This window comes from Oxyura jamaicensis, chromosome 1 (assembly GCF_011077185.1).
Source record: "Oxyura jamaicensis isolate SHBP4307 breed ruddy duck chromosome 1, BPBGC_Ojam_1.0, whole genome shotgun sequence".
Taxonomy (NCBI): Eukaryota; Metazoa; Chordata; class Aves; order Anseriformes; family Anatidae; genus Oxyura; species Oxyura jamaicensis.
Genome location: NC_048893.1, coordinates 54444736 through 54463473, shown reverse-complemented (window position 1 = coordinate 54463473; position 18738 = coordinate 54444736). Strand labels below are relative to the sequence as shown.

The 18738-nt window shown below is 52.8% G+C and overlaps 2 protein-coding genes across 2 annotated transcripts; both read left to right on the top strand.

Annotated features, from left to right (window-relative positions):
- The first annotated feature begins 1488 nt into the window (after positions 1–1488).
- On the top strand, positions 1489–7855 carry HMOX1 (heme oxygenase 1). Its single transcript, XM_035347540.1, has 5 exons — positions 1489–1643; positions 1959–2079; positions 4435–4926; positions 5524–5632; positions 7113–7855. The coding sequence occupies exons 1-5, from the start codon at positions 1612–1614 to the stop codon at positions 7247–7249; spliced, it is 891 nt and encodes a 296-aa protein (XP_035203431.1). The 5' UTR covers positions 1489–1611; the 3' UTR covers positions 7250–7855.
- Positions 7856–9475: 1620 nt separating this feature from the next.
- On the top strand, positions 9476–18379 carry MCM5 (minichromosome maintenance complex component 5). Its single transcript, XM_035315182.1, has 16 exons — positions 9476–9642; positions 9974–10100; positions 10212–10340; positions 10796–10968; positions 12705–12860; positions 13225–13391; positions 14025–14196; positions 14347–14458; positions 15196–15339; positions 15456–15521; positions 16250–16426; positions 16873–16985; positions 17124–17252; positions 17486–17628; positions 17768–17895; positions 18047–18379. The coding sequence occupies exons 1-16, from the start codon at positions 9476–9478 to the stop codon at positions 18146–18148; spliced, it is 2205 nt and encodes a 734-aa protein (XP_035171073.1). The 3' UTR covers positions 18149–18379.
- The last annotated feature ends 359 nt before the right edge of the window (positions 18380–18738 follow it).

Genomic DNA, 18738 nt, shown 5'->3' with positions numbered 1-18738 from the left:
CACACTTGCTTCGAAGCTTCGGACATCCCGATACATTTATTGTATAGGAAAATAAGCAGGCCAGCAGCAAGTCGTGTGAGGCATCCTGGGAGGAGGAGAGGAGCTGCCAGTTTTTGCTAGAATGCTCTGTTGCTTTAACGAGAAGAGCCCTACAGGAAAAGCCTGGCTGAGTCAAGGGTGGAAACGCTGAGTAATCCTTCCTGAGCCTGCGCTGCTCACCAGATGTCTGCCCCGCTCCCAAAACAGGCGTGGGGGCACGTTTCCTCCGGGACAGCTCTCTAGCACCCCAGTAAGCACCCAGCTGGGGTGTAGGTGCAGGGCCAAGGCAGCACGTGAGGTGCACGGCTCGGCTGGCAGCGCCCGCTGCTGCAGCGCTGGCCTTGAGTGCCCCGCTCTTTTGGCTTGAAGGCAAAATTTGTGTTTTCCCAAAGCACAGCTGGACAATGCGTCTTCCATCCCGGCTAGCTGTGCTTCCAGCAGAGCTGCAGATGGAAAAGAAGGGCCCCACTTCATCTGCTGGCTGCCTCTTCGACCACCGAACCAGACAAAACAGCAGAGAAGCCAGCTACTGACAGCAGCGCCTTGACCAACTCCCTTTTGCTAAATCAGAGAAATTATTTGCCTTTGCAAGTCTCTGCACACTTCCTCAGTTTACCCCACACATACTGCATCACATCTTTGCAGTCCTCCGCACACAGCAGCTATTTGCAGCCAGCTGGGTGTGGGGGAGACGGAGCAGTCCCCTCCTCAGATTCCCTGCACACGGCTGCGGTAAAACAGGGGCCACTTGCCCCACCAGCACGGTGTCTTTGCCATCATACTGGAGCGCAGAAAGGATTTCTCCATGCGTCAGTGCAGGCACACCTGTGCTGGCTCTGTGCAAGGAGACAAGGTGAATTCAGCAGGGCCTGGTGCTGCGCAGCTGTACTCGTGGCTCTTGCAGACCTGAGCTGGCACACGTGCTGCAGCACCTGCATCACCCTGCGTGCCCAGGACCGGTGCGAAGCCCAGCGTCCTGCTGCGCAGAGCTCCTCATCCCGTGGCCTGCCAGCTCTGTGTTACTTGAGAGGCTCACTGACAGGGGAAATAAAACATCTGCAATTGGGTCTTGCTAGAGCGGATTAGGACAGATGTTGTGCGAGCTCCAGAGGCAGGGCGCAGCTGGGACACAGATGGGTGTAGGGACAGGGGGCTGCCCACCCCACCACGGGCATTGCCCCCAGAAACCCACCCCTCCTTGCTCAACCCTGCTGCTCCAACACCAGGAGGGCTACAGAGCCCCCCGGGGAAGGAGAAGTGGCCGGGCATCCCCTTGTTTGCGCTGAGCTGTCACAAAGCATCGGGTGACTTCCTCCTGCTGTCCGAGGCTGGCCTCCTTCTGGGGGAGAGGCAGGGCGACAGCCACGCTGGGAAGGGAAGTGCAGAAGCGTGTTGCAAGAAGTTTGTGCTCACACTGAGGTCAGCGGTTCAGCTGCTCACGTGGCTCGTCGGTATAAAGCTGGATGCGGGAGCTGGGCTGCCAGGCTCAGACGCTTCGCCGTCCTGGGAGGAGAAGGGAAGGAGGAGCGCAAGCAGGAAACAAAAACAAACAGGGAAACGACGTGGAGAAACATGGAAACTTCCAAAAAACACAGCTCTGAAAGGTGAGAACGGGGCAAGGGAGAAAGGGTAAATTTTAGCTGAAAAAGTAGTGTGTTGCTCCTTCTGCTTTTAGGCACGCTGTTCCTGTTTCTGCTTTGCAGGGAGCAGCTTGCTCCTCCTCTCCCCTCTGGACGGAGTCTGTCAGTCTTCCCCGCTCGGGACAGCGACTGGGATGCCGGCACCCCAGCCCCTGGCTCTCGGGATCTCTCTGCTCCTTTTCCTGCCGTCCCAGGCTCCCTGCTTTTCCTAGAGAGCTGAGATCCGTTTTGCTGGAGGGCAGCCACAACGCTGATGCCTGTCCCGCTGCTTTTCCCCAGCATGTCTCAGGACCTGTCGGAGCTCTTGAAGGAAGCCACCAAGGAGGTGCACGAGCAGGCGGAGAACACACCCTTCATGAAGAACTTCCAGAAGGGGCAGGTGTCCCTCCAGGAGTTTAAGGTACGATATTAACATCAGAGCAGCATAGCTTGGGCACGGGATTTCCTCACCAGGAAGCAGGCTGTGAGATGAGGCAGGATGTGTGGGGAGCAAAGCGGGGAGGACGGGGGCAGCATCCGCATCTCCCGTGCACAACAAACCACAGCAGCCTCGTACCTTATCAGCCCCTCCTGCAGGAGGCTAAGGCAGGGCTCTGCCTTTCGGGATGGGCAGCCGAGCTGAAGCAGGAAAAAAGGACGGGAAGGGATTAATCTAACTGCTTTTATCTGTCTTCATAAATGCCTGCATGTTAATTAGTGGCAAAGGCAGTTAATGGAGATGATACAACAATGTGCAGATATGTGAGTGGCTGAAGTGTCAAGAATGGAGCGCGCTAAATTTAGAGCACTCTGAGCAGTTACAGCTAGAAATAATGGTGGGATAGTGATAAAGTGAGGCTGTGAGATCACGTCTGGCACCAGACCTTGCAGGGGTTTAGTTGTCCCTTGGGTTCTAGCAGGCTGAGATCAGGAACAATTGCTCAAAGGCAGACTGAACTTGAGCAAGCGGTATCTGCTGCTAGCAGGTAGGAGCCTGTTGCTTTTCTTGAAATATTAAGTTATTTGTAGTTACTAGTCTGTGTCTAACCTGGCTATAGGGGATGCCTGGGATCTGAGCTACATAACAAAGCCATGAGCAAAACCAAGGCAAACACCTGGCCTAGAAATTCCCGGCAGGCCAGAGGAACTGACGCATGGATTTGCAAATAACAGCCAGTAATCTGACCTGTGGCTTAATTACTTTGTTGTTGAATCGCTCCTTGATAAATAAATCCACAAGAATAGGCAAAAGACCACTTATTCCTGACAGGTTGTATTCATGATACTTAGCGAAGCATGAATTCAATCACAGGTGCTGACTTCCTGCTGTTCGGAACGGGGCATTTGTTAGGCAGCGAATTTGAGACAGGCTGGCATTAACAACAACAACAAAAAAATCCTTTCAGATTCAGGAGCACAGCTCGGTTTCCCAGAAACTGTTTACACACTGTCAGGGGTAGTGAGATGTGACGCTGGGCTTTAAAAAGTAATGACAATTTTCCAAAGCCACGTTTCCCACTGACCCACTAGCTGCCACCAAAAACAACGGGTCAAGTTAAATTTTCTTGATTTGTTAGGCAATGTTCCTGTATTTGGTCTCTTTTCCAGTAAGCTGGGAAACGGGTTATCATTTAAAAACCTCTTTTTTCTTTTTTTTTTTTTTTTGTTTGCCCTCTTGGCAAACCCATGTATCAGCCCCGATGCATGACTCCCTAGAATGTGAATATCTGTTTCCACAACCAAGTCACTGCCTGTGTGTATATCAAAGTCCTGTTTGCTGACACAGTGGCGTAAAGTTGAAACGGCACCTCCTGTCCCGCAGAACCGATAGCTTTGTGGGAGAGTGAGCTGCTTTCTCTCCTGACATCGGTGTAATCCCTCTTCAAACCTGACTCCCCTGTACTACAATACCTTCGTGTTTTACCCCTTGCTGTCGATAAGGGATTTCAGTGTAAGCAAGAGGTGCTGTAGGTGTAAATATGAATACAGCTTCTGCAAACAGAATCCCTGGGGAAGGGAAGAACACAGCTAGATTGTCTTATGCCACGTGGAAAAGTTGGCAGACAGAAGAAAATATCGCGTAAGCTGGGAAAAACAACAATAACAATGGTTTCAGAACAGAGGGATGAGCACATAGCCTCGCAGTGATCCTTCACAAAGGCGTTTTTCAGAGGCGGGCTGTGCCTCCAGCCCCTTTTGAGTTTGTGTCCTCAGGGTAACCAAGAGGCAATGCCACTTCCAAGACCGAATGGGAGATGTGGGGCGCCTCCATTCCCGGGCTGCTGGGCTGCCAGCTGGGTAGATAGGTTGCAAAATTAGCAGGGTGGGTTGTCATCTCACAGGGCCCCACAAAAGAAAGCCACATCTTGAAGCGTTCAGACTGTAACAATGCACCAAGCAATGCACCTTTGGGAATACTCTTCATATTGACTGGGGGGATGAAGAGAATAGACCATTGCGTGGTTTCATAAGGCTCTAGTTGCCATTATGTCAAGCTGCAAGAACTTCAAGGTGAAAGCAGCAGCTTTTAAGGGCAGGTAAGACCAGTACCTGCTGGAAATGGCTTAGGTCTTACCTGATGCTGCTGAAAGAAGGGGAAGGTCTAGACTGGTGTCTCACTGTCCCTTGCAACTCTGTTTGCCAGATAGGAAACCTGCACCATAACAGATGTGCATGATTAATACTGGGTGTAACTTTTTTGTTGGTGGGCTTTGTCCCAAAACCTGAAGAAGACAGACAGATGCACCTGTACCTCATCCCCTTCCTTCTGTTTCAGCTCGTTACAGCCTCCCTGTACTTCATCTACTCTGCTCTGGAGGAAGAGATTGAACGTAACAAGGACAACCCAGTTTATGCCCCAGTTTACTTTCCAGCGGAGCTGCACCGGAAAGCTGCCCTGGAGGAAGACTTGAAGTACTTCTATGGCAGAAACTGGAGGGAAGAGATCCCATGTCCTGAGGCTACTCAGAAATATGTTGAAAGGCTCCACTACGTCGGCAGGAACCAGCCAGAGCTCCTGGTGGCCCATGCCTACACTCGCTATTTGGGAGACCTGTCTGGGGGGCAGGTGTTGAAGAAAATTGCCCAAAAGGCTCTCCAGCTGCCCAGCACTGGGGAAGGGCTGGCTTTCTTCACCTTCGACGGAGTCTCCAACGCCACCAAGTTCAAACAGCTCTATCGGTCCCGCATGAATGCCCTTGAGATGGACCTTGCTACTAAGAAAAGAGTCTTGGAGGAGGCCAAGAAAGCATTCCTGTTAAATATACAGGTGAGTAACAACCAGACAGCCCTGTCTGCCCACACCCTCTCTCAAATAAGATAACAGATACAGGGGAATGGCAAAGCCGGTATTTCTGCTGTGGAGCCTAAGGGAAGCTGTGGGTTATGGCAACCTAGTCGGAACTGGATGGCTATGCTTGTCCAGACTGGGAGCCTAGCAAACAACTGGTCTCTGAGGAGCTCTTCTCCCTCCTCTGGGGTTTGAATTCAGGCTCTTCCATGTGCCATTATTCAGATATGAATGAGGGCTTATACCAGGAGTAGAGATCACCACCTTTCTGTCCTTCCTCTGCAGCGCAGCTCGACAGGTCTGTGAATTTTGACTAGCTGCACTGGTATACCTTGCTTTCCTTCCCACCAGAACACAGGCAGTAACCTTCACCTGAGCTGGAAACTTCAGGGGAAACCTGTAAAGTGAACAGGGAGACCTCACAGGCAGATTGTGTTCTGGGCAAAAAGTGTTGAAGACTTGGGTTGGAATCTTGCAGGTTCCTTTGGTTCCTAAAGTGCCTGGGGCAGGGGCAAAGGGACCAGTGAAAGCCAAAGAGCAGAGGCCACATAATGAGACACTGTTCCTTCTTCTCAGGTGTTTGAGGCGCTGCAGGAGCTGGTGTCGAAGAGCCAGGAGAACGGTCACCTTGTGCAGCCAAAGGCAGAGCTTCGTGCTAGGAGCATTAACAAATCATATGAGCACGGTAAGACATTTCTAAAGGCTGTTGTTTAGCATTGTCCCTTGTAGTTTTGCTATCCTCCCTTCCTCTGCTGCTGTTTGTAAAAGCCACTGAGAAATGCGTGTGAGGTGCTTGCCCCCTCCCTTCACCAGCAGTCAGTACACAGTGCAAAGGCAGGCATCGGTATGGGCAAAGCTTCTTCCAGACGTGACTGAGCATGGATGACATACATAGGGTCTCCTGAAACAGTGTCAATGAGGAAGACACTCTGCTCTCCTTCTCTAAGGTTTTAGCAACTCATTAACCACATGAGTTTCAACCCCAGGGAAAGCTGGCCTTGAGTTCACAGAAGCAAAGACTACAATGTGGGGCCCAGAAGATCAGTTGAGGTGCTGAAAGAGGGTTCTTCCATATACGCAGCCTTGCCCAATGGCCCATCCTTTTGGACTAAATCTTTCTCTGGTCATTTTCCTGCCTTTCAGGGGTGTTTATTCAAGACAGCTTCTGAAAGTGCGCGGGGTTTATGATGAGCATGGTTCTGGATGGTAAACAGTAACCAACTCAGACCTGGTGAAAACAGGCTGTCGCTCAGTTTGGAAAAAAAAAGAAAAGAAAATAATAATAATAATAAAAGGCTCCATCTACTGGCAAGTGCTGATCATGAACTGGGTATAGCCTGAGCCACCGAGGCAATCCCTTTCTATGCAGTCAGATTTGCCGACTGAAGTAGGAGCAGGCTCAGATGTTTACCAAAGAGGCTGTTTTCCCTGATAATGTGTGCTTCCCATAAGAAATCCCTTATGACATACCCATTCTGAAACCAAAAGGGAGATTTTTTCAGTGCATACTGGATTGAAGCAGTTTTCCCATGGCAAAGAATGAAAAGCATCCTGGCCTTGCGCATCACCAGACAATGAACCTTAGAGCAAGTTCTTTGAGAAGGGCAGTAAAAGTTCCCTGTGAATCTTTGCTGCTCCTTTTCCAATAGGCCACAGAGATAAGATTCTCAATAGCCTTTGGTGTTGGATGAGGGATCCCATTCTGACGTTGTACTGGGACAATTATTTGTCTGGTGTGCTAAGGACTACCTGTTTAAGGCCATAAAATGCCTAACAAATGGGAAACAGGAGACAAAATGTCTTTTAAAATTCAGTCTTTATTTTTTATTTGTCTGTCTTCTGCACACATCAGGGGTCTGAATGAGTCCCCTGAAGAGCTAGGCAGAGCATTTACAAGTCAGAGAGGAGGCAAGGGAATAAAGAAGCCGATATCCAAGTACAGGCAGAGGGGTTGTGAGCCTTGTGATGCCCAAGTCAACTTGGTTGTTTCCCTTGCTCACCTGCCCTGAAGGACCAGAACTTGTTGCTGCTGTTGCCCCCAGCCTCACAGGGCTCTGGGCCCTCTCCTCCTCCCCTCGATGGCTCCAGCAGGGTCTGCCCCAGCACACCAGCATCAGTTTGCCTCAGCCCACCCTCATCCACGTTATTTTCCCTGCTTGCTCTAGGTCCAGCACCTGGGAAAGAAACCGAGAGGACAAGCAGGAGTCAGACAGACCTGGTGGCCACCTCTCCCCTCGTGCGATGGATCCTCGCACTCGGCTTCATAGTCACGACAGTCGCCGTGGGCTTGTTTGCTATGTGAACAAGCAGGACCTTCACCTTCTCTTTGTGCCTTCCCTCACCCTGAACTAATCCATCTTCCCCAGTCCCTTGAGAGAAATTCCCCTCGACTGGGTACTGTGATCTTGGCTCTGCCACTAATATTTGGAGACCTTTCTCCACAGAAAGCAGAGAGTGCTGCACAGGGGTTCAGGCAAAATCTTTCCTGTGCTTGGTGTGAGCTCTCCTCAGAGACTAACTTCATCACCAGAACCAAGGGCAGGAAAGGCCTAAAAATTATGGCCAAGAATTGTGGTTGCTTTACAGCATATCTGCAAAAATCCTACAGGATCAGGATCAAAAATATAGCTTTGACACCTGTCTTGCCTCAGAAATAAGCAGTTCCCCAGAGCTCTGTTTGTTCAATATTTCATACTGCTAGATAATACTGTGATCACTGTTTCTGCAGAGCCGCACAGCTCCCGTGGGTTATAGACTGTTTTATATGACACTATCAGGTCTTTGTTAAATCTTTTTCCAATCATTTTCTTTTTTTTTTTTTTTAGCAGATGATGCTTGTTGAAGATACAGTGTTGTTCTTTTGTCTGATTATATAATTTATATACAGAATAAAATTCAACGTAAAGTCTTTGAGCCTGATGTTTCGTATTGTTAAAGCCTTGCCTGGGAAGAAAGGAGGTGTCTTTCTTTCCTCCCCATTTTATGTCTTTTGGAGCTGCTGCCTCCACAGATGTGGCAACAGAGGAAAGTGAGAGTTATCAGAGCCAGCCTCTGTTCCCACTCCTTTCTAACAATAACCTGTCGTACAAGCTGGGGCAGGTTTCTCCAGCTCCTACACTCTGGTCTCCATTTCTAGAAATTGAACGAAATTCCGCGGTTGTACAAATTATCTCTAAATTTAAGAGATGCACTGGATGTCAGAGCTGGGTGCTGTCCTATTAAGAGAAAAATGCGATGAGACCTTCAGCAGGTCCCAAAAAGGACATGGCCAGCTGAGGGCTTCATTAACCAGACTGTGTTTGTGAGAACTTCCCCATGAATCAGAAAAGCAAGCATGTTTTCACCACTCGGAAATCAAATGCATGCTAGGCTTTGACTGTACCTGACAGCAAAATGGGGAACAAGCATGCTACAGCATGCCCTCACCTAGGTGAAGTCGCGCCAACCCCAATCACTCCCAGAATTTGGCAGACGAGGCAGTGCTAAAGACAGTCCAGCTAGGTGGCACTGCTGGAGCAGCCTGTGTACACAGCTCTCTTCTCTTCCCTTTTGCTGTATGAGGTCTGGAGGCCTGGGTGGGTGGCCAGCCACTGCCCTGCCTGCTTAGGAGGGTCTTCAAATCCAGGAGTCGCTGCAGGAGGGGCTGTTTTTCAGAGCCAGCAAGGCCATAACCTCTCAGCTCAGGCCTTGCCTCTCTTCCTGCCTGAAAGCCTTTGTGATCAACCTGTCCCCACGGCGCTGCCTGCCCCGGCGGTGACTTTAATCCCCGGGACACGAAGCCCTGCTGAGCTGCTCCGACGCCCAGCGCAGAACCATGACAGCGGGCAGGTCCTGCTGGGGAGCACCAGCGGAACAGGGACTGGTGCTGTCCGCACCCACCCCGTATCCTTCCAAAATCCCCGTTACTGCTTCCCCCTTTGGACCCGTTTGCCAACTTCTGGTAGGAAGATAAATGGGTAATTTTAAAACAGGTGGCCAATATTTGAAAAGCCAGGAACACAAGACGCAACAGATACTCAAACACAGCCATTTACTGAAATTCATAGAGTTCCGCCTATCCAGTGGCTCCAAGGTATCCCACGTAAATCCATATGCTCCTGCCAGGCCTAAGGAAGCCTTTGGAGGCTGAAGCTTTGCCCTTCCTTACCACTAAACCTCCTTCCCTGCTGCCCACCACAGCCCCCCCGCCGCCATTACGCTCCCCCCGCCCGAGATGGTTTCACCTTCCCCCCCCCATCCGGGGCAATGGTCCCGCCCGTCCGCCATTTCGCCTTCCCCCCTCTCCTCTCCCCAACCTCTCGCGCCAAAACCTCGCCCGGCAACCGCGGCCAATCGCTTCCCGCCGAGGGCGGGGCGGGAGGGCGCTTTGGACCAATGGGCGGCGGCGCGCCGCGGGCGGGCCAATCGGAGGCCGGGGGCGGGTCCCCGCCAGCTCTCCGCGGCGCGCGCTTTTTTTTTTTTTTTGCCGCGAAATAGCCGTGGCGCGGCGGTACCGTGGGGCCTGGGGGTCCCGGGGCCGGTGGGCGCCATGTCGGGCTTCGACGAGCCCGGCATCTACTACAGCGACAGCTTCGGCGGCGAGCCGGCGGCGGACGAGGGGCAGGTGCGGAAATCCCAGCTGCAGCGGCGCTTCAAGGAGTTCCTGCGGCAGTACCGCGTGGGCACGGACCGGACGGGCTTCACCTTCAAATACAGGTGCTGCGGGCACCCCTGGCGCTCCCCTCTAATTATCATTATTTCATGTATATGTGCTTTTTGTTTATACATATCTATGGCTTTTTTTTTTTTTTTAATGAGCCAGTGCTGTATCTCACAGTGCTGCTGCAAGTGCTGCTGTCCCTGCCCCGCTGTCACATTTTAAAGCCTTTAGGGTGAAAGGTTTCCCTGCAGGCATCCCTTAATTCTCTCCCCATTTCCCCCATCTCCCCTCCAAGCCGAAGCCTCCCAGCAGTGCTTTGCTCCCGAGGTCCCTGCAGGTTCCTGGTGCTTCCTGCCCCACAAACCTTTCCCCCTTGCTGCCTTGCAGGGATGAGCTCAAGCGGCACTACAACCTGGGTCAGTACTGGGTGGAGGTGGAGATGGAGGACCTGGCCAGCTTCGATGAAGATCTCGCGGACTACCTGTACAAGCAGCCCGCTGAGCACCTGCAGCTGGTAAGGATGGAGGGACTGGGCAGCTTGGTGCACTGACACTGTCACGTCGTGGGAGCAGCCCTGATGACATGCCATAACACCCTCCTAATGGCCGACCTGTTCCATTTCTAGCTGGAAGAAGCAGCAAAGGAGGTTGCAGATGAGGTCACCCGTCCTCGTCCTTCGGGGGAGGAAACCCTCCAGGACATCCAGGTCATGCTCAGATCGGACGCCAACGCAGCCAGCATCCGCAGCCTGAAGGTGAGGTGGTCGCTGCCGCCTGGAGCAGTGGGCAGCGGGTGGCAGGGCTCACCCCTTGTGAGTGTGATGGCAGGGGAAGCTTTTGATGCTTAATTACATAGTTCAGGATATGGGTTGCACACTAATTTACAAGCCAAGGATACTTTGGCAGCTTAAATTTGGCTGCAGAGGACTGTTATTCCTTGTCTTGTTATGAGGGCATCATTGCTGTTAGTGATGTTCTGCATATAATGAGTGTCTTTTCCTCTCTTGCTTTAAAATAAGCATAATTTAAGTCATGCAACCACACCATGCTACTATACAGCAAGACACACTGTCAAGGCTATTTCCTTTTGGTGCTATAGTCCCGTAAAAGTGGGGAGCGTGTCCAAGAAAAAGTTTCCTTGACATCTTGAGTTTGCCATCCATCCTTTAGTGGTGTTTTTCTCACCTTTTCTTCACCTCTTGCCTTTCAGTCTGACCAGATGTCCCACCTTGTGAAGATCCCCGGGATCGTAATTGCGGCAACCCCCGTGCGAGCCAAAGCCACCAAAATAGCCATCCAGTGCCGCAGCTGCCGGAACACCATCAACAACATTGCCGTGCGCCCGGGCCTCGAGGGGTACTCGCTCCCTAGGAAATGCAACACGTAAGGACTGACCTGGGGCTGTGTGTGGCAGGGTGGTGGGGGAAAGCTCAGGGGAAAAGGACCCCAGGAGGTCTTCAGTCCAACCTCTTGCTCAAAGTGGGGCCAGCTGTGAGACCAGACTGGCTGCTCAGGGCTTGCTGTCCCAGTACAACTGGGCTCCAAGCACAGCTTCTGAAAATAGCAGAGGTTCAATAAATAAATCCTTCCGTAGGTTGTTCCAAAGCATCCTGTGAGGGCTTCCACATACAGTAATGCGGAGGGTGCCTCTGCCATCTCGCATGCATGTAAATCTCACTTCAGCACACTGCTTAAGCTGCATGCCTTCCTCCAGCTCTTTTTGCACATGGTTTTGTTCCTGTCTTGCAGAAGACAAGATCCTTCTTTTATATACCTGTGCTTCCTGTGCATCTAGCACCCCTGTTGCTACAGACACAGAAGCCTGTCGTCAGCTTTCCTTCTTGACCTCTCTCCCTCACCCTTTTCACTTTCACGCCTTTATCTTTTCCATTAACAAAGTGAACGAAAACCCCTTTTGCCTGTCAGGCTCTTGTGCTGGCTTCTGCTTATCACAGGCTTACTGAAGCAGTTTTGGTGGCTGTCGGGAGGTCCCTCTTCCAGATTTCACAGTGGCTTTGTTTTTGCTCTCCACTGAGTCTGGCTGTGCTGAAATCTCCTGTGATGGGGATTGTTTGTTATCACTCCTTAAGCCATCTGCTGCCTAACTTTGCTTTCCCCTATTGCCCTTTGTACCTAAAGGTTCATTCCTGCCTCTAGTTGCCCCATAATACTGCTTTAAGCTGCTGTCCTGGCTTCCTTAGTAAGTTTTTATCTTACTCAAACTCCTTGCTTCCATGTTCCCCCTCCCTGGTGGGCTTTTCATCAAATCCTGTAAGGATGCTTTGCCACTAACTTCCAAATCCTGCTTTACAGCTTTTGATGGCTGTGTGAACCGCAAGCATTAGGCTGCTGCTGTGCTGCAGCCCTCACGCTAGCTGAGCCTGATGGATGGTGCCTTTGAACTCGTGCCTGCCAGTATTTATTTCCTTTCCCTTATCTCTGATGCAGCCTGAGCAGCCTTTGGGATAGGCATCACCCCTGGCTCCCGGTCCTTGGCCGCACAAGTGGGTCAGCGCAGCTCTGGCGCGGCAGGGCTGACACTCGTCAGGCTTTTCCTCCCTTGTCTCATCCCCCCAAAAAGCCCTGCTGCTGCCTGCCTGGAGTCAGGCACTGCCTGCAGCGTACGGAGGAGCCAGCAGGATGCAGAGGTGCTCCTCGTCCCCGAGAGCTTGTAGCCTCACGAGGCAGCTACGCCGAGCCGGCGTCTCGAGAGACTCGGGGGTTGATGGCAGCCTTGTCACGCTGCTAATTGCTTTCTCGCCAGGAACCACTTAACGTTTGCCTTGTGTGTGAGATTACAAAGAAATATGTCCTGTCAAGTCATTGAGTCTGTGCTGTTATCTTCTGCGTAATTAGTGAATTAGCTGCCTCCTTGCTTGTAGCTAGGCTGGGAGAGTATGCAGGGGAAGCATCGCCCTGTCTTAGGCTTGTTCCGATACCCTGACCTCAGCACCTGCTTTTGGTAGCTGCTGGAGGTGAGACAGAGGGTTTGGTGAGCCTTTCCTCTGGTGGCACTGTCTTTCTGACCTGGGAGAGGCGGGCTGCTCTTGGCTGTGACCGCTGTCCCTTCTACAAGTGCGAGCCCCCAGCTGACTCTCCCGATTGATCTCTCCCCACAGAGAACAGGCCGGCCGCCCGAAGTGCCCGCTGGACCCCTATTTCATCATGCCAGATAAGTGCAAGTGCGTGGACTTCCAGGTCCTGAAGCTGCAGGAGTCCCCCGACGCCGTGCCACACGGGGAGATGCCCCGGCACCTGCAGCTGTACTGCGACAGGTAACAGCAGGGTCTCTGCGAGGGCTGTGGACGTGCTGATGATGATCTCGGGCTGATTTTGGTGGCATTGTTCTCTGCTTGTTTGCTTCTTCCTGTGGCTGGCGTTTCTCAGCCAGGCTGGACCATGTGTGACGTGACCCCAGCCTCAGATGGGAGCCTCACCAAGCAGTGTCAAGAGCTGTAGACTGGCGTGTCCTTCCCTTGGCATTTCTCAGTTTAGCCCTGACTTCTCTCTTGGCAGCCCACACGGCTGAGTGTTGGGCCTCTAGCTTCTTCTGGGTTTGGAAAGAGAGGGGCTGATGGTTGTTGGTGGGGCCATCCTTTTCCTCACCACCATCCTTTGCTTTCACCTTTCTCCTCTTAGGTACCTGTGTGACAAAGTTGTCCCAGGGAACAGAGTCACTATCATGGGCATTTACTCCATCAAGAAGTCAGCCCAGAGCAAGAACAAGGGCCGGGACAATGTCGGCGTGGGCATCCGAAGCGCTTACATCCGCGTGGTGGGCATCCAGGTGGACATGGAGGGCTCAGGTGAGAGCTGCTTTTGGCACCTGCCTGGTCTTTGTGGATAACTTGGTGCTGGGAGAACTCCCTTCCTGAGTACGACAGTCCCTCAGCAAGATTTGTACAAAATCACAGCCTGGGTTCTTCTCTTTTGCTTATATAGTGAAAGGTTCAGTCTTGTCCAGGAGGTCTGGCTTACCCTGGGAGCTGTAAACTCAAGTGTCCTGTGTGACTTTGTTTCAGAGAGATTAAATGAGGAGGCTTCAGCCTGAGTCCTCCAGGGTATTTAAGTACTTTCATCTTATTGATCTCAGTGGGAATTCACTAAGCCATCCCTGAGGATCTGGGCTGAAGTCAATGGTTAGAATTGAGCTATGTGTTTAAAACGTGCTCCTGACTGTAATTTCTCCCTCTCGTTCCTCCTATCTGCTTTGCCCAAGATCCTTGCTTTTCTTTTTCCCTTCTCCTTCCTTCACCCAGCCTGGAAGCACAGAGCACACCTTGCTAGGATAGCAAATGCTTTCTCTTTCCACCCTTCAGACCTGGTGGCATTTGACGTGATGCAAGAAGGCCTTTTGGTGGCAGTGGGTTTGAGGGTTATAGTGTCTCTTTCTTTAAAAGATCCATTTGTTCACCGTCATTCTGTCCTTCCCCACGTAGGACACAGTTTTGCCGGCTCGGTGACCCCTCAGGAAGAGGAGGAACTTCGTTGCCTCGCTGCCATGCCCAACATCTACGAGACGATAGCCAAGAGCATCGCACCCTCCATCTACGGCAGCGCCGACATCAAGAAGGCCATTGCTTGCCTCTTGTTTGGCGGCTCTCGCAAGAGGTGGGGAGAAAAAAGTCATTCAGGGCACAGAGCCCTTGCACAGTCTTCGGGCAGTGCCACCAGCATCTCGCAACTTGTCGCAATGTGTTTGTACTGAAATAAAGGCTCACCATGTCTCCACCATCCCTCCCCTGCACCCTGCTGCTCTAGGCTCCCGGATGGGCTGACCCGCCGAGGAGACATCAACTTGCTGATGCTGGGTGACCCTGGTACGGCCAAATCCCAGCTGCTGAAGTTCGTAGAGAAGTGCTCGCCCATTGGGGTAGGTGATTTGAGGTCTCTGCTCATGGTGCAGCTCACTTCTTCCTTCTCCTCCCCGCGTAGCACTGAAGTTCATGGTCCCAAGAGATACCTGTCCATGCATCCCCAGCTAGAGCAGCTGGTGGAGGTGTGACCTGTGCTAGCAGAAGGTGCGGTACAGGACAGGAGATGAGGGAGGGAAGGGGAAACAGGTAATGCCTTTCGTTACGATGTGAGCCAGGCTCTTTGCAGACGTCCGAAGACGTGACTGATGCTGCTGTTTGTTTTTGAGTCTTGATCAGCAGAGAGGCTGGCTGGCCAGGACAAATGAAGCCGCCTGCATCTCAGGCACGGAGCTCCAGCCTGAGCCCAGGCATGAAATTATATTTTCAGCTGTGTTTTCTTGTAACCTCCATTAAAGTCAGCCTCTGACTGCGTTGTTTCCTCGGGGGGAAAGCAAAGCCAATGCAGCAGCCCACCAAACAATGAATCACTCTGTGCCCTGTGCTTAATACCTGTGTTTGTGTGTCTACAAGCCCTCCGGTGCATCACAACTGCTTAGTCCGAGGCTTGGGACTGCACAGTAATCTTGTTCTGCGTGCTTTTGGCATGTGCTGAGGGGTTTTCCCCCAGGGCTTTGCCCTTCCTCCGGCAGCTCCGTCCGTGGTGAGGTGCTGTCTCGCTCCCCAGCTGCGGCCGTGGGCTCCCAGGTGCTGCGGTGGCTGATGTGCTGTCCCCTTGCTCATCCCACACACCCAGGTGTACACCTCGGGGAAAGGCAGCAGCGCTGCTGGCCTGACGGCCTCGGTCATCCGCGACCCGTCCTCAAGGAGCTTCTTCATGGAGGGAGGAGCCATGGTGCTGGCGGACGGCGGAGTGGTGTGCATCGATGAGTTTGACAAGGTAACGTGGGGCGTGTGGGGCCCCGCGCTCAGCTGAAGTCCACCAGAGGTAACTGACAGTGGCTCTTACTTTACTTTCTCCCCCCCCCCACCTCATTTTCCACCTTGGGTAAGAAGATGCGGGAGGATGACCGCGTGGCCATCCACGAAGCCATGGAGCAGCAGACCATCTCCATTGCCAAGGTGAGAAGCCTTCCTCAGAAATCGCCTGGCATCCTGCTGCCAGATCCTCTCTTAAATCAGGGCTTCAGTTCGTTTCCACTGTCCAACTTCTGTTTTGCAGCATTCCTCCTTCCTCTTCCCTCTGGCTCACCTCTGAGCTGTTCAGTCCCTTGTAATAAGACAGCCACCACAGCTTGTCCTTGCTGGTCACACTTGCTTGCCCCTGCTAACCTGTAAAACAACAAAGATGTTCAGCTGCTGATCTCCTGCCACCTAAGCCATCAGATTTTGTCTTCCCTTTGCAAGACCCTTTATATCTCAGGCACGCTCCTGCATCTCTTCTTTCCAGCATCACTTCTGAAAGTCCTGTGGCAGCGATGACCTGGGCACTGTCCCTCAGCACCCAGCAGTGCTCAACCTCAGTTTCTGGCTCCACTTGCAAACTTGAGGGTAGTCTTGTGTGTCTTTACCCTCGATGGGAGGTTTTAAATGAAGTGACTTGGTGCTTGGGTCTCAGCAGAAGCCAGTCTTCTTCCAGATGTGGGTCCAGCCCCATGCAGCTCCTGCAATTACCCTCTTCATTGTGGAACCATTACAGAGCATTTGGGTGCTGCTTAAAAGGGCTTTATTTAAATGCCTGAGGATGGGTATTTTTAAACTGCTTCGGAGCTCTTCCTATGAGTTAATAGCCTCCTAGCCCTGCTGTTTTGTGGATGTGACTTTGACCCCGTCCATTTCTTTCCCTGCAGGCAGGCATCACAACCACACTGAACTCCCGCTGCTCGGTGCTTGCAGCTGCCAACTCCGTCTTCGGGCGTTGGGATGAGACCAAAGGCGAGGAGAACATTGATTTTATGCCTACCATCCTGTCCCGGTTTGACATGATCTTCATTGTCAAGGATGAGCACAACGAGGAGCGAGACGTGGTGGGTTGGGGCGTGCTGGCTCTTGTGGTGCCATCGGTGTAACGGGAGCAGCAGCAGGGCAAACACCTGGGAACTTACATAGCTGTAGTGTGGGGCTGAGAACCTGGGGAAGAAGCAAAGCAAGGTCTCTTGCCTGGCTGGCGTGGAAGAAGGCAGCCTTCAGCCTGCTTTGTGTCTCTTCACCACCAGAACTGGGCACAGTTGTTGGGTTGGGTCATGGGGATGCTTTATTCAGTGCCAGCAAAGCTTGGTCCCCCTTGGTCCTCTGAGGCACTTTTACCTCCACTTCATGGGGACAGAGCTGCTGAGCAGCCGTGTCACTGGGCTGCTGTCCTGGCCCTGTGTTGAGCCAAGCCAAGCTGCCACCTTGGTTTTTGGGAGGGTGGCATGCTGTGGTTGGGTCAGAGGGAGGTTTTCTGCTGTCTGACTGCCCCTTGCTCTCCTAGACGTTGGCCAAGCACGTGATGTCCTTACACGTGAGCGCCTTGACGCAGACCCAGGCTGTGGAAGGTGAAATCGAACTGAACAAGCTGAAGAAGCTCATCTCCTTCTGCCGCACGTGAGTGCCTGGGTCGCACCGTGCTGCTTGAGCTGTGCCTTGCAGCAGGGTGGCTGAGCTCCTGGCTCTGGGCACACGAGGGACAACCTGCCCAGGGCACCTTCCTGGCAGTGCCACGTCCCCTGTCCCTTCCTGCAGGAAATGTGGCCCCCGGCTCTCGGCAGCAGCGGCGGAGAAGCTGAAGAACCGCTACATCCTGATGCGGAGCGGCAGCCGCCAGCACGAGCAGGAGAGCGACCGCCGTTCCAGCATCCCCATCACCGTCCGGTGAGTGCCCCGAGGCCCGGCTCTACCCGGGGCTGCCATCATCCACCCAAACCCTCGGGGTTGGGATTGAGTCACTGTGTCACCTGGGATAACGCTGGGGGGTGAGCGGGGTGCTCGTGAGAGCCCTTGTGAGTGGAGCAGCACTGGAGGTGCTTTGAGTGGGGTGGGTGGTGGTGGGAAGGAGATCACCAGGAGCCCCAGTGGAAACAAGGAGCATCCCCGTCATCTTGCAGGCAGCTGGAGGCCATCGTGCGCATTGCGGAGTCGCTCAGCAAGATGAAGCTGCAGCCCTTTGCCACCGAGGCAGATGTTGAGGAGGCCCTGAGGCTCTTCCAGGTGTCCACGCTTGATGCGGCCATGTCAGGCAGCCTGTCAGGTCAGGATGGGTGATGCTGTATTTGCTTACAGTTTCACTAAAGATCTCTGAGACACGCATGTGTGGTGGGGGACAGGCACTGTGACTTGGAGAATGACATCTGGGTGGCACAGAGAGCTCACACAACCTCTTCCCCCAGGGGCGGAAGGCTTCACGACGCAGGAGGACCAAGAGATGCTGTCCCGCATCGAAAAGCAGCTCAAGCGCCGCTTTGCCATCGGCTCGCAGGTGTCGGAGCACAGCATTGTCCAGGACTTCATGCGGCAGGTGGGACAGGGCTGGGCTGTGAAACCAGGCTTCCCCGGCTGCTGCCTTGGGGAAAACCACAGCCTGGCATTAGCCACGGTGGCAGGTTCTTGCTGGGCTGCAGTGAGCTTTTCCCTGCCAGTTTCTCTCACCCTGCTCTCTCCCTCTCCAGAAATACCCTGAACACGCCATCTACAAGGTGCTGCAGCTGATGATGAGGCGTGGGGAGATCCAGCACCGCATGCAGCGCAAGGTCCTCTACCGCATCAAGTGACCTGACCCCGTGTCCCACACCCAGGAAGGAAGAGACATTGGTGGCGGCCTGACAAGAGCCCTGATGCCTGGAAGAAGCTTTTCCTTGTGGAGCCAAACAGCCAGGGGCCTATTTAACTACTGTTTGGGGCAGCCGGGCTTCCCCTTGCATGCTTCACTGCAGTGTCACGTCAGTGTTTGTTTAACCTCCAAAAGCTTTTAGTCTGTATAAAAATAAAACCTCGTATTGGTACCCTTGCTTCGTTGCCTGGAGGGAGAGAGGAAATAAAGGTATCCTCAGCCCTTTGTGGGAGGTGTGGGATGTGGTTTGGGGGGTTTATAAGCTGCTCTTTTGTGCATCAAAGCTGCAGTTTGCTCATCCCTCCTTCCTCAATAAGTGTTTCAGGAGCCAAAATGCATTACTTCTCAATGGGGACTTGCACAGCCCTTGAGACTGGAGGGAAAAAAAAATACAACACAAATAAAACAAAAATCCAACCCAGGAGCACACAATACAGGCTTCCTTAGTGGAATAAATCTTCAGAGCCAGCAGAGGGAACTCGAGCCTTGAGGATGTTGGGCTGCACCCTTCAGGGGCTCGACAGCATCCTT